This window comes from Pinus tabuliformis, chromosome 3_2, assembly GCF_031772625.1.
Source record: "Pinus tabuliformis cultivar Carrire ecotype Pingquan chromosome 3_2, CPIR1, whole genome shotgun sequence".
NCBI lineage: Eukaryota > Viridiplantae > Streptophyta > Pinopsida > Pinales > Pinaceae > Pinus > Pinus tabuliformis.
This window is the reverse complement of record NC_142302.1, coordinates 473,161,532-473,176,295: the sequence shown is the minus strand read 5'-3', so window position 1 is coordinate 473,176,295 and position 14,764 is coordinate 473,161,532. Positions and strand designations below refer to the sequence as shown.

Genomic DNA, 14,764 nt, shown 5'->3' with positions numbered 1-14,764 from the left:
ACCCTCTAAGAAAAATTGCATATAATATGGTTGTGACCATATTAAAGGAGGAAGTTAATTCATACAAATATCTTAGAGTTGGCATTCATCACAAGATTCATTGGAGCTCCAACATTGAGAAATGATTAATAAAGGATGGAAAGCTTCATTGGTCTTGACAACTACAAACAAGTGCTAGATGGTAGATTAGTCCCTACCACATAAGTTAGAAATTACCTCTAAGAAAAATTGCATATAATATAGTTGTGACCATATTAAAGATTATTTTATTTTTTTTTATTTACAAAATAGGCTTTCTTTTTAAAAAGAGTTAACTTATATATAAATTTTCAAACCCATTTTTTCTCTTTTTTTCAAATTCTTCCTTTACACTGACATTTTGTATTTTAATTTCATTGTATATATACAAATCTTTATTACAACATCCTCTTCATCCTTCACTTTTATTGTACTACCTTTTTAGATCTTGGTGATATTAAACTACTTTTCAACAAATTCATCTATATTATTGTTTCCATATTGAAGTTAAAAAAAAAAACTTTTCATATTTGTTAGGTGATAAAACCTCTAGTTGGTTAGAAAAATTTTCAACGTAAAGATGTTACCATTGTTTTCTAAATAATTGATGCTCCACTATAAGATTTCACTTTTATTTCAATACTTTCCCAATTAGTACTTAACTATTCATGAAGTCATTGAGAGGTGGTTGATATAAGGTGATAGATGTGTATTGGTGTATATATTATGTGGTTGGGCTAGTTGAAGGTGAAGTGGTGAAGGTAACTGCTACTGATAAGAATAGAAAAGGTGGTTGTTGATTATGATAATGATTGCTACCATCTATAAATACTAACTTTGGTTTATCTAATCTTATGGAAAACTATAACAATTTAGTTCTTTTGTTTTAGCAATTTGTTTTTATGCTCATAAATATTGGAGAGAAGTTTCCTTAATCTTTGTACTTTTGATGAGTATTCTTATTGGCATCAATATTCTTTGAAATGACTACCTCATTTATTCACAATGCTTTATCCAAGTCTTAGCAACTTTGTGCTAACCCCAATGTTGACTGAATTTTGAAGCAATCTTAAGAAACGAATTTTGAAGCAATCTTAAGAAACCTAATTGTATTTTGACTGTACATAAGGTTCTTAGTCACAACCATACTCTCAATGGAGGAAATACCAACTTCTATGAAGGGGATGAGATATGGCATATTGCTTTTAATATCAATATTATAAGTTATACAACACTTCTCCATTTTTCAATTCCTTTATAATTCTCTATATTTATTCATTTTCTCATTGTTATAATTCCACTTAAGATCTTGTTGAAAGTTAAGTTTTTCTAGATATTTATATGAGTTAACTTCCTCTAAGTTGTTGTCATAGAAAAAATTATCTCATGAAGTAACTAAGAATTCTCAAGACTTTTATTCTTGTACATGTCTACCAATAAACATCAATAAACATTGATAAGATAAAGGTTGTGATAATTATATTTTAAAAATATCATTTACACTAACATTATGTACGATATTATCAATGTAGAGAAAGTTAATTCATAAAAATATCTTAGCGTTGACATTCATCACAAGATTCATTGGAGCTCTAGCATTGAGAAATGATTAATAAAGGATGGAAAGATTATTTTCTCTTAATAACGACTACCATAGGGTAGCTTAGTCCCTATCACCTAAATTAGAATCCCTACCACCTAAATTAGAAATTAAGATTCATTGGAGCTCTAGCATTGAGAAATGATTAATAAAGGATGGAAAGCTTAGTTTCTCTTAACAACGACTATACGACAGGGTAGCTTAGTCCCTACCACCTAAATTAGAATCCCTACCAACTAAATTAGAAATTATACTCTCAAAAAGATAGCATATAAGATAGGTGTGACCAAATTAACTTAGAATCATTTGATGGGTCAAGAATAATTTGGGAGGGAAATTTAGCAGTGCTAGGGAAAATGGATATTAGAGGAAGACAATAAATTTGTTACTTATGTTTGAAATTATTTCCTCAGTAAAATTGCATATAAGATGGTTGTATCTAAATTAACACAATTATGGAAGCTTGAATTGTAACTCGTAGGAATTTTGCATAGTTAGGGGAAATAGATATCATAAAAGACTTGAAATATGAAATGGGTACATGCTGAATTTATGTGCAGGTACATGATCAAATTATGTGCAGGTAGAATGTAAAAGACTTCAAGCTTTTGATCAAGTGAGACAGTTCAATATTGAAAATTGGTATTAACACCAAATGCACACTTCACAACCACTAGGAGGTAGATAGCTATAATTGCAAAGAGGGAAATGCTGGGAATCATGGGTGGGAAGTCAGGCAAGAAAATATCAATGGCTATTTGCTTGCGTCTTGGGTAGAGGGGAAAGGGTATGCAAACCATGGCTAGCCTAACACTGGCATGCGACAATGCTCACCAACTGGTAATTGGCGAGGGGAAGATAACCTTCCTGCGGCTGTGAGGAGATGGGTGTGGCGACGAAGGCTATTTGCTAGTGGCAGTAGGTCGGCCCCTCCTGGGGAATGGACCTATGGCCACGAAGGCTCTAGCATCGACACCGAAGGGGAAGGGGAGGAGCAAGGTGGGGCAGTTATTTGTGATAGTACAAACTAGGGGCGTGATCATTGTTATACCATGTTGAATTGTTTTTGGTTAATGAATTGTTGCAATGAACAAGATTGGGGCATCTTCGCCATGGCTCGTCCTGCGAAAAGTTGTGGCCGTGGAAGACAGGCCCAGCTGCCCAAAAAGGAAAAGGAACCGAGCACATCTGAGCCTCTCACGGGTAGAAGTGGAAAGGCTTATCAGCGAGGCTGCAGAGGCATATCGTGAGGGCAATGATGAAGGTATTCAGAAAATTTTAGAGGAATGGGAAGAGGAAGTCAAGTAGGATAGTGAGACAGATGCGAAAATGGATGACTGGAGGACCCTAGTCTCGGATCCTAGTAACACTAGAGGCACAATCACTCAATTTAAATAGACCTTATACCTTTATTAGTTGATGGAAATCCTGTTGGACAAAGGCTATGGAGCATCTTTCGATGGGCATGGTTGTTACTGTCCAAGGCATGCCGAGCTACAAACAGGAATTCCAAAAAGTTCAGTTTCAACTCCATAAGCAAGATATCACACTGGGAAAAATTGAGAGGCATACTTCATGTATCTTAGAACTGTCTGAGATGCCTGGATCGAATGTCAAAGACCCTGCGCCAGTGGAATCGACCTTGGTGGAAAATAATGATTAGATAATCTCCCTTGTTTCATTTTGTTTTATATGCAGATAGATTTTACTTTTCCTTATGCAAGAATATGTATAGGTAAAAATCTAGAGTATGGTCATGAAACAGAGACTTATATAGCTTGGATAGAAATACTGAAACTTTTTTGTTTTTGGATGGCATACAATGCGGATAGGTGGCCAACAGACTTGGTTTCCCAATGGGCAAGTTGAGGCCACCTAGCCAATCTATGTCGTGTAAATTTTCTTATAAATGAATGGAAAAAAGAGGACCTACCAAGCTTAACAAAAAAAAAATGCACACTTCACAAACTTTTTCCACTTTTTCCAAAGTTCAATATTAAAAATTGGTCAATGAGAGGAGAAAGAAATATGCACCAAACATGTGTGGAAAGAAACAATCTCAACATCAAATGCACACTTCACAAAATTTTTCCACTTTTTTCAAATAGAGTCTGTTTTCTAAGGCATAAAAGTCCTTTTGTGTTTATTTATAGGCCCCTTCCTAGTCAAATACGTAGCCAAGTCTCCCAGACTATCATGTTGATTAAAGGAAAGCTCGTGGGCTACCATAAGAGTTTACCATGGCATCTCTGAATAGTGAACACTTCACAAACTTTTTCCACTTTTTCGGAATAGAGACGACTTTCTAAGGCATAAAAATCCTTTTGTGTTTATTTATAGACCCCTTCCTAGTCAAATATATAGTAAGTCTCACAAAATATCATGTTGAATAAAGGAAATCTTGTGGATGCTACCATAAGAGTTCACCATGGTATCTATGAATAGTGAATTAAAATAATTATTTAATCAATGCTCAATAAAATATCCACTTCTTTCCTATCAAACATTGTAAAGTTGTTATGTGAGTCCCTAGATTTATTGATATAGCTTTAAACTAGTTCATCCAATGGTAAATTTTGAATTTCCCATTTTCGAAAAAAAACCCTTTCAATATAATCCTCATGTGTCACAAACCAATCCAAATACCCAAAAGAAGTTAAGCAAGGATAATCAAAGGAAAATCATCCATAAGATTTCACCACGGTATTTATGAATAGTGAATTAAAATAATTATTTAATCAATGCTCAATAAAAGATCCACTTCTTTCCTATCAAACATTGTACCGTTGTTATGTGAGTACCTAGATTTATTATTGATGTAGCTTTATTGATATAGCCTGGCACAAAAAGAAGAGCTAGGGGAAGTGGTATACATATTAGCAGACTGAGCTACCAGGGAGGAGGTGGAGGAGAAGCAAACAGAGCTATGGTTTGTTGGTGGAGGAAATATGTCAGCCAATTCAATTCTGAGTAGGCTCTTGCTGGGCTTGCAGCTCTGCCTAGGCTTCTGGCAGATCGGGAAACTCACACCAGTTGGGGCGATTATACAATGCGGAATGGGGTGGTTGCTCCAACATTTACATTTGTCCCAAACTTACTCCCGACTGAAACGTTTTCCAGGTTGTGTCTATAAGGAGGTGCGTTGCCATGTGACCATTTCTGAAGATCAGACGAAGATGCCAAGGCAAATAGGTAATGAGATATCTGAGATCGAATCCTCATATTTGGGCATTGATTTCCTTCTGGAGCGAAGAGAAAGCCACATGTTGTACCTAAATGGGAAAATGTCATATTATATAACCGATACAATTTGGGACTCTCTGCTGGACATGGGAGAAGTTGCCCCCAAGACGGTATTTCTGAAAGGATATAAAGAGTTTTGGCAACAAGTAGCAACAGGCGGTGTGATGAGCTTATCAGAGGTGCTGGATCGTTTAATTCTTGACAACCACAGTATCAAGGTTTTAGACAATGATTTGCTTCTCCCTGTGAATTTGTGTGTCTCGGAGGAAAAACTGCTCAAGTTTTTAAACTTGGTGGGGTTGTTTCTGCAAACCAACCAACAAATTTATTGGCTCATTCCTACAATCATAAGCTTTACGGCGGCTGTGATGGAGTTCGCCACGATATTGAGGATTTGGCTTTATGAAAAGATAAATACGTTATTCTGCTTCGTAATGCATATGATTTGTGACAGACTGCCTCGGACAATGAGGAGGGAAGTGTACTCTTTGGGGAACTGGGTGGAGAATTTGAAGCCCAGCAACGATATTTTATTAAGCGTGGTGAGAGGACCTATAACAGGAATCATCAGTGGAGGTGCCAAAGTCTATAAGGAAGGTGCAAATTTGGTGCCTTGGTTAGACCAAATTAATGAGAACAAAAAGACCTTTCCTTGTGTAGACGTCGACCCATGTGGAGACATCCCTATTTATATCGATTGCGAATTTGATCCGGTGAAAGGCAAATGCCACTTATGTGCCAGGACGGTTGCCTTGGCCGACGTGGATTGTAACAGGGATGAGTTTAAGAGGTTAGTCACATTCATTTCTTGCATGGCAAAGAATCACTCTGGTTCATTGAAATCTTGTAGTTCTAAGAAAAATAAGGTGCAGGTTCGTGGGTTTAGAGAATCTGTTTTCTGTTATGCAAAAAATAGGTTTCCACCTGTGTATGAACTGAACTTGGAAAATGCACATGTCAAGTAATTAGGGATTAATTATTAAAATTTTATTAAAATTTGGTGTCGGTGCTGAATTCATTTCAGTTATCAAAAACGATTTAGACATGATCACACTCAGATTTCTTGAAAAAATTCTCACCAGATTCCAAATCGACTGCATGACAAATTGTGACATAATTTTTCAAACTTTTAAGTGATATTGAAAAAAAATAAAAAACAAAAAACAAACTTCTTGAACAAGCCTGCAAAGTTTACCTAACCCCCTTTTTTAATTATTTCTTTGTAAAGAGATTAAATGATTCCCAATACTATGTGAATTTAATAATTTTCATTTTTCCTTGTGAAGAAAAATCTTTTCACATCAACCAAAGTTGAAAATTCACTTTACCTATCATGCAAAGTTCAAAGTAATCTACAAAATTATTTTTCTTTGGGAGTTTGAAGTTCACTTTTCACTTTGGGCACGTGATCCACCATTCTTCGCACATGTTGTTTGATAACTCAGATATTTGCAGGCGGAGATGGTAACTTTAGCTTTCCAAAAGGATACATTGGATAATTCTGCAACCAAATGCAAGAATAGGATTTGGATTCCAATCTTACAATTTGGAGGCATGTGGTGGCTTAAGCTAATGGTGACATACCGCCTGAGTATTTGGAGCTGTCTGCAACCATATACAAGAATAGGATTGGCTTTCCATCCTATATTTTGGAGGCATGTGGTGGCTTAAGCTAACAGTACCATATTGCCTGAGTATTTGGAGCTTTGGGAGTATCATTGCAGGCGGACATGGTCACTTTAACTTTCCAAAGGAATACATTGGATAGCTCTGCAACCATATAAAAGAATAGGATTTGGCTTCCCATCTCACAATTTTGGAGACATGTGGTGGCTAAAACTAATACTAATAGTGCCATACTGCCCGAGTATTTGGAGCTTTGGGAGGGTCATTTCTAATACTCAAATGAGAAGTGCCTTATGCGGCTTGGTTCCTTCATCACAACATAATGAATCCTTGGCCCTCTTGAACATGTGTTTGGAGCAACATAAGCATCTGCTTTGTGTGATTCTGGCCTAAACTTCTGAAATTTATAGAAGTTTAAGAGTGACATGCTAACACCACACCAGTGTTAGGAATTTTTTTGCTTATGCACAAAGGTAGCATGCACTAGATATTATATAAATTAATGAAATTTATACCCGGAACAATGTGTTGCCTGGCTCTTCTAAGAAAGGGTCGGTTTGATAAGCATTGGCAGGCCTCTTATTTTGATCATGAGTCCGGTGTATTATTGCTACGGTTGTCACTTCTCATGAGGTTAATTATGAATAATCTGTTCCTTGCCAATGTCATGATAAAACATTGCTTCATGTTCAGGAAGAAATCATGGCTTTACATCAAGCTAAATATCCTAGAGCTATCCTTTACTGTAGGGAACTCAACACATATAACATGGGGGATAAATATTAAAATCCATAGTCCAGATTTTAGCTATGTATCTGACCACATGGAAAGCTTTTAATTCATGAATCTCTTTCTGCGCTCACTGTTAAATTCTGATCCAGCAATAGAGGAGGGATAAATGATAGTTTGGATGATACAAGGCAGCTGATTAAGAAAATTCCTTTGCAAGATAAATCATGTTCAAACCTCGTTCCCAGTACATAGGATACAAGTGTAGAAACTTCTAAGGGTTGACATGTTCCAAAAAAATTATAAGGAAAAACCTATTCTATGAAGCCTAGGGCCAACTTGTATGAGGAATTATGGTGCTAACTTATAATATTTGAAGTCTAGTTCAGACTCAAGCTAGTAGTTGATTAATTCAAGGATGCCTCTTGTGTTGATAGAGGATGCGACTTTGTTTGAAGCCTGTAGCTATGCCTGGGAAAATGCCTGCTATTTGAAGATGATTTGTAGCAGTGTGTATATAGATACATACACATTGCACATGTAACCCCTTTATTATTAGGCCGACCTTATTGCATATATATTTTGACACCGCTGCCAAAGATAAAGTCCATTTCCTGAAAGACATCTATCCATCAGCTACAACTTTGGATAAGGGTGCTTATTGAAAAGCTATACTCATCTTGGTGTGAGAATGGAAGAATGAAGACTTGGTTCTTTGCAGATTTTGAAGTCTATGTACTTGTTAGGTGAAAGAAGCATCTTTTTCAAGGGAATCGAAAGTTCACATTGACGACTCCATGGTTCTCTAATTTGATAGGGTAAAATCTTATCAAATTTGATCTTTCAGGTTGAATAATTGTTGAAATAAAAAAATGGCTCCATAGGAATTTCATTAGCAATATAATGCTCTTGATGTTAAGCAAACTTCTTAGATACCCAAACCAGTGTGGAATGGTTAGAAGACCACCTGAAATTTGGTGGCGTTACTTTTTTGGTCATTTCCCATGTTGTAAATTTCTTGAGATACACTTCAAAAACCGAACATGACGACGAGGACATGTTGATGGGATTATTTATATGCTCTTTTGCATAAAAACAAAGAGCTTGGTTTATACATTGTATTAATCCAATGCGTATATGTTATATTGCAAATTTCGTTGACATTTTTTGGAGGTCCTAGATTTAAAGATATGAAGACATTGTTCAAGATTTTGTGGCAAGCCTACAATATGGAGCTCCCCCTAATCCTTTTGAAGATGAAGCAGGTAATGAAAAAGACAGCCCTGATTTCAACATTGACAGGCTCTTGCTTTCAGATCTCAACTTTGACACTGACTGGACATTATGTCAGCAGTTCAGGGGCATTTCCAGCTCTACAACAAGACCTGTTGCAAAAAAATGTGTGTGTTTCAGATTGCACGAATATCTCAAAAAGGATCATGGGCAGCCGCATGATTAACATGTCTCAGATCTGGGGATCATTAGTTATGAAAACCTTGTTTTCTTGCGTTCAAATGAGATGAAACTTGGGCAATCCTGGGTCTAAAGAAGCAAGCTTTGGCAATTCTGCCCGAGCAGACAATAAGCCTGATTAAGTTTTTACAGTTGGAAACATGTCCAATGGAACCCGCCTGATACAATATGAAAAACTCCCTGTTCATTACCAGAAAAAAAAATTCAAACCGCGTGGCACTATCCCATCCATCCATCTTCCAGTCATCTATGAGTCACCATATATTCCACATCCTTGAGATCTAATGCTTTAGTGAGGCTCGATTTTTTCCAGAAGTTTTCCTCAGATTCAAGCGAGATAATGCTCAGATCCCCCATTCCACTCTCCTCCCACCTGACTATGAAGTTTCTAGTGCAGTGTGACAAGTATCTCCACGGTTGCCACCCCAAGACGAGTTTGGAGTGATTATTTCCACTGTCACGCTCACGCTCACGCTCACGCTCACGCTCACGCTCTCCCAGGATTTTCTCTTGAAAGGATTAAGGGTAATCTCCTAGGAGCCCTGGCTATAAAGGCCGGCTTTCAAGGTTACTGAAGTAGTATGGTTCGGCCTCCCGGAGAATCATACAATTTTGTAGTGGGATAATCCCTCCAAAGGATTGTTGCGGAAGGGAAACTCATAAATGCAGTCATGACCATGAATGGAGTCATACTAGGGAAGTTATTTTAGCAGAAAAAAACAAAGCTTATTCCTATTAAATAGAGAAGTTACATTTTCCAGATTCGAGGATAAAGAGACCATACAAAAAATACCTCCAAGAACAAAGAAGTTTACAGATCCAAGAACAACGAAGTTTACAGATCAAATACTAAGGGGCTACACTGCTAACATCATTCGAAAATTCAGCCTATAGAAAGTCAGGGGCTACACTGCTAACAACATTCGAAGATTCAGCCTATAGAAAGCCCAAGGGCTACACTGTTAACAACATTCGAAAATTCAGCTTGTAGAAAGCCAAAAGCCATAATTGTTAACAACATTCGAAAATTCAGCTTGTAAAAGCCAAATTATGAGAAAAAAACAAAGGAACAAACATCTAGTAATCAGAACTCATTGCCAACAACATTCGAAAATTGAGCCTATAAAAAGCCAAAATCATGAAAAAAAAGCCAGAAAAAACAAACAGCCAATAATCAGAACTCAAAAGAGCCCAATAAAAAGTACCGAAAAAACATTTTGTACGAAAAACATTCTGCCAAACAAAAAAAAACCGTCTTTTAGACGGAACAACCGCTTCCATACTCTGCTCCCGATAGATATGAAGAAAATAAAGGAGTTGTTTTTAAAGAGATTTTTTGAAAGCTTTTTTGGTGGGTTTTTTCGGTCAAAATCCGGCAGCAATTTATAGCTAATTTCTGCACAATCAAAGCGTCGGGTTTTTCAGGTTGCTGAATCCAAATATGCAGTGAAAAAACCATTTTAAATAATACAAATCAAGATTTAACCTCAAATTTTTCCCCCTGATTTCATCACCAAAATCTCCAAAAAAATCACACTAAAGACAACTCCGAAAATAAATATCACAAAAAGAAGAAAAAAACACAAAAATGTGATCATCTCATCATACCAGAGAAGTTAGGGCGCACTCCGTAAAACCTCCCGTTGTGAATGCTTTGAGATTATTGCAACTAGGACTTGGAAGATAGTTCAATTTGGAAGATAGTTCAATTGGTGAATGCTTTGAGATTAGTGCAACTAGGACTCACTAGGACTCGGAAGAAGTTGTCTTAGAACGTTTTTAATGAACAAATGATATTTCCTATTACTAAAAATATTTTAATCGCAAAAAAATATTTTTTAACTAGATAAAACAAGAATATTAAAACAAATATTTCAAAGAGGTTAATGTATCAATGCTATCAGAATTGGATCAGAGCTGGTGGAACTCGCTGGTCAGGCTGTTTTTGGCTCAAAACCTGTCTGAACCAAGTCTTTGAACTGGAATAGGTTGGTTACTGACCGGTTCGGTGCGGTTTGTACTTTTTTGAGTCATTGTAAAAAGTTATTTATTTTTTTTAATTTTTTCATTTGGTAGGTCTATTTTTAATTTCTCTAGATCAACTTAATATTTATGCAATTCATGGTAATTTTAAATTCTTAAAGTAAAAGTGATATTTTTCTTAATTTTTCATTTCCATCAATTTACTTAAATTTTTAACATTACCATGAAATGACTCAGGATGTTGGAGAGTAGTTCCAATTTCATTGGATTTTATCCACAAAAAGTAGAATTTTAGATTTCAATGAAAATCCAACATACTTGACATTTTTTCAAGATTTCAAGATTTCGGAGATTGCAATGTTTCCATTGGATTTTGTCACGTACAAAGGTAAGGAACTAGTATTTAATAAATACCACCAATCGCTCTATGTGCTTTGATGTTATTGGCATTGGTTGTTGAACTCCTCTATCACTACTCTACTAAAAATGTACCCATCACTCAAACAAAATCTTGACTTGACATGCTACGCTTTTTCTATCTGATTTTAATGCATGGAGGGTTATATTGATGATGAAGATCCCAATATAGGCAATGATTTTGATGATAAGTAGGTATTTGTTGTAGCGTGATTTTTTTGGATGCTAGAGGCCATTTAGAGCCTATTTGGTGATGTATTTTCAATTCAGGGATGGATTACACTCAATGCTATTTTGGTTATGTGCACCCTTACATGCTATATGAATAAGAAATTTTGTTTATTTGTGTATAAATGGTTTATATCACAATGTTAATAAACTTAAATCACTTCTAATAAACAATTAAAAAACTTGTCCAAACAAAGGCTATTCATTGGTTTTGGTTGGTTCTTCATGTATATTCCAAACATGAAATTATGAATTTCAATTTTTAAGAATTAAAAGAATATTCATCACTGGTAAGTAAATTCAAATGATACACACATACACACTTTTATGAAATGATGAAGACAAATGGGTAAGCATTCATGCCTCAATAACAATACAATAAGCCATGAAAGCAAGATGATTACTATTAGGCCCCTATACTACTAGTGTAACTCCTTATTGTTATTAGTACAACCCCCTTATTATATTGATGTACCCATGTAGTGCCCATATTGTCACTATTGTGCTCCATAGAAGCGCACTATTGTTATTATTGTGCTTGTACATTATTATTATTATGTCGGCATTGATTATATTATGACCCCTTAGACTCCTATATATAGAAAGAAGGTCTTTTCATTTGTATCATCCAAGAATTGTTCATTTGTGTAATGTAAAGGAGGTTGCCCCCTCAAAGAGGCTGAATTCTAAGGTGTTCAACTATCTCTCTATCTTTTTGTGAGCTGGTTTCATAACATTTGGTATCGGAGCTTTGGATTCTAGGGTTTTGCTGCTCCAAATAGGTCATCGTGGAATTTTCGCTATAAATTTTTTCTACGATGTTTCAGAATCGAACAAAAAAACCTATTTGAGATGAAATCGCGTTGAACCTCGGGTCCGAATTTCAGAGCTTTTCGCGCTATATTTGCGGAGATATGATCTGAGGAAGTTGGTCTTTTTGCAGACTCCTGAATTACATTCCAAACAGGTGACCTTGGGAAAATCGTCATAACTTTTGTTTTGAGCATCAACTTGCAATTTCGTAAAAAGTTACAGAAAGAGGACAGACTGTAGTTTCTTGTGTATATATTTTTAGACTCAAAGGTCAAAACAGTGACACATGGCACTTTATACAAGTTCGCTCCTCTGAAAAGGTATATAATCAGGTTATCTTGGGAGATTGTGCATAACTCTTTCTTGGATAATCTAAATTCGATCAGACTAGTGGCATTGGAAAGATGACACAGAGGGCCACTGCAGGTCGCAATTTCGGAACTGGAAGAATCGAAATACAGAGTTATAGTTATTTCAAGATTGAGCTCCTAAAATCAAGGAAAGACGATATGAGGAAGTTTGATGACAATGATCCAGTAAATTGGATACTTTAGATGGGGCAATATTTTGATCTACGCGGTGTACCACTGTTACAAAAGGTATGTATTGCATCTTCATATTTAGAACCAGATCAATTTTTATGGTATAAAAGGCTTTGTTCTCGTAAACAACTTGCTACGTGATTAATTCTCACGGAGGAAATGATAGCACATTATGAGGATATAAAGAGCAACACCACAACAATTGGAAAGAGTAAAAGGGATTTGTGACATAGTGGAAAGTAAAATTATGGCAACAAAGAAGTCTACGCCTCACAACTATAAAGATGGAAGTGTTGTTTCTCCTAGCCTTCCACAACCTACAAGGATTACACCATAACAATTGGAAGAAAAAAGAGAAAAAGGGCTTTGTTACAATTGTGATAGCAAATGCACTAAAGGTCATAAGTGTGCTGAGGAGAAATAATTTTACATAGAGTATGAAGAGGAGGAAGAAAATGATCAAGAAACATCAAAAGAAGAGGATATACGCCAGGACCCAACCCCAGAGAAAGAAGAAATGAATCAGACCATATCTTGTAAAACATTGGCAAGAATTACCAATCCTCAAACTCTCAAGATAGAAGGACATATCAAGAAGAAAAAGGTACAAAAAGTGAAAGATCACACCGAGAAAGAAGAAATGAATCCAACCATATCTTGTAATTCATTGGTTGGAATTACCACTCCTCAAACTATCAAGATAGAAGGACATATCAAGAAGAAAAATGTTCAAGAAGTGAAAGATCACATCGAGCATCAAGAAATGAATACGATCATATCTTGTAAAGGATTATAAGAAATTATCACTCAAACTCTAAAGATAGAAGGACATATCAAGAAGAAAAATGTTCAAGTAGTGAAAGATCACATCGAGCATCAAGAACAAGTTCTCCAACTGTTAAAGGATAACGCCACTTTGGTGCAAAATCGAATGAAACAACAAGTAGATTAACATTGTAGTGAAAAATGTTTTGATGTAGGTGATTGGGTATTTTCACTGCTACATCTCAAGCAAGCTATTTATGAGAAGGAAATGTTGGCAATACTACATGCACTTAAAAAAGGGCGACCTTACCGAATGGGAAGACACTTCAAGGTAAAAATGGATCATGATAGTCTTAAATACTTTTTAGAACAACTATTATCTTTAGAAGAACAGAGAAAATGTGTCACAAATATGTTGGGTTATGACTTTGACATCATCTGTAGAAAATGGAAGCAAAATTTTGTTGCAGATGCACTTTCAAGAAAGGATGAGGATGTGGAAGCATTGTTTTGTGCTATTTCTATTATCCAACCAGATTGGATAAACGAAGCAAGGGATGAATGGAAGAAGGACGAAGAAGTATGGCAACTTATTCAAAAGTTGCAAAAGATCCCAATTCAAACAATATTGCCAGAAATTGAAGAGGAAGGAAAAATCATATTGGAACTTGGAGTAGTCACAGAAACAAGAACCCGACAGCTACGAAATTGATCAATTTCAGGGTATCTCATCAAGTGGAAGAACTTACCCGCTGAAGATTCCACATGGGAGGACAAGAATTTTACACAGAAGCATCAAGAACTACTCAAGCATTGAAGACAACACTTTTTGAAGGAGAGGGGCATGTTAGGCCCCTATACTACTAGTGTAACCCCTTATTGTTATTAGTACAACCCCCTTATTATATTGATGTACCCATGTAGTGTCCATATTGTTACTATTGTGCCCCATAGAAGCACACTATTGTTATTATTGTGCCCTTAAATTATTATTGTTATGTCGGCTCTGATTATATTATGACCCTTTAGACTCCTATATATAGAAATGAAGTCTTTTCATTTGTATCATCCAAGAATTGTTCATTTGTGTAATGTAAAGGAGGTTTCCCCCTCGAAGAGACTAAATTCTAAGGCGTTCAACTATCTTTTCTATTTTTTTTGTGAGCTGGTTTCATAACAATTAATCTCCCTCGATGATTGTAGCATCCTTATATGCATTCCTTGGTCTTTTGACACTACCAACAAGATTTCTTTGTTTCAATTAAACCTTTTTAGTTTAGTTTAATGTCTCACAACAACATAATATAGACTTTGAATGCAAATCTAA

General features: G+C 35.9%; 1 protein-coding gene across 2 annotated transcripts; it reads left to right on the top strand.

The window, feature by feature from the left end:
• Positions 1–4,446: 4,446 nt before the first annotated feature.
• Positions 4,447–7,055, top strand: LOC149181348 (uncharacterized). 2 transcript variants are annotated; one of them, XM_089418315.1, is made up of 2 exons: positions 4,447–5,651; positions 6,317–7,055. In XM_089418315.1, exons 1-2 carry the CDS (start codon positions 4,567–4,569, stop codon positions 6,327–6,329), a joined length of 1,098 nt encoding a protein of 365 aa, XP_089274441.1. In that variant the 5' UTR covers positions 4,447–4,566; the 3' UTR covers positions 6,330–7,055. The 2 variants fall into 2 exon arrangements, with proteins under 2 accessions (XP_089274441.1, XP_089274440.1); XM_089418314.1 differs by having other exon boundaries at positions 6,307–7,055.
• Positions 7,056–14,764: the final 7,709 nt, after the last annotated feature.

What these genes read in the sequence shown, in the direction of transcription:
- LOC149181348 (XM_089418314.1), top strand. Translation starts at nt 4,567, where the DNA reads ATGTCAGCCAATTCAATTCTGAGTAGGCTCTTGCTGGGCTTGCAGCTC. An exon ending in AACAGGGATGAGTTTAAGAG is followed by an intron (nt 5,652 to 6,306) that starts GTTAGTCACATT and finishes TTGATAACTCAG; the next exon opens with ATATTTGCAGGCGGAGATGG.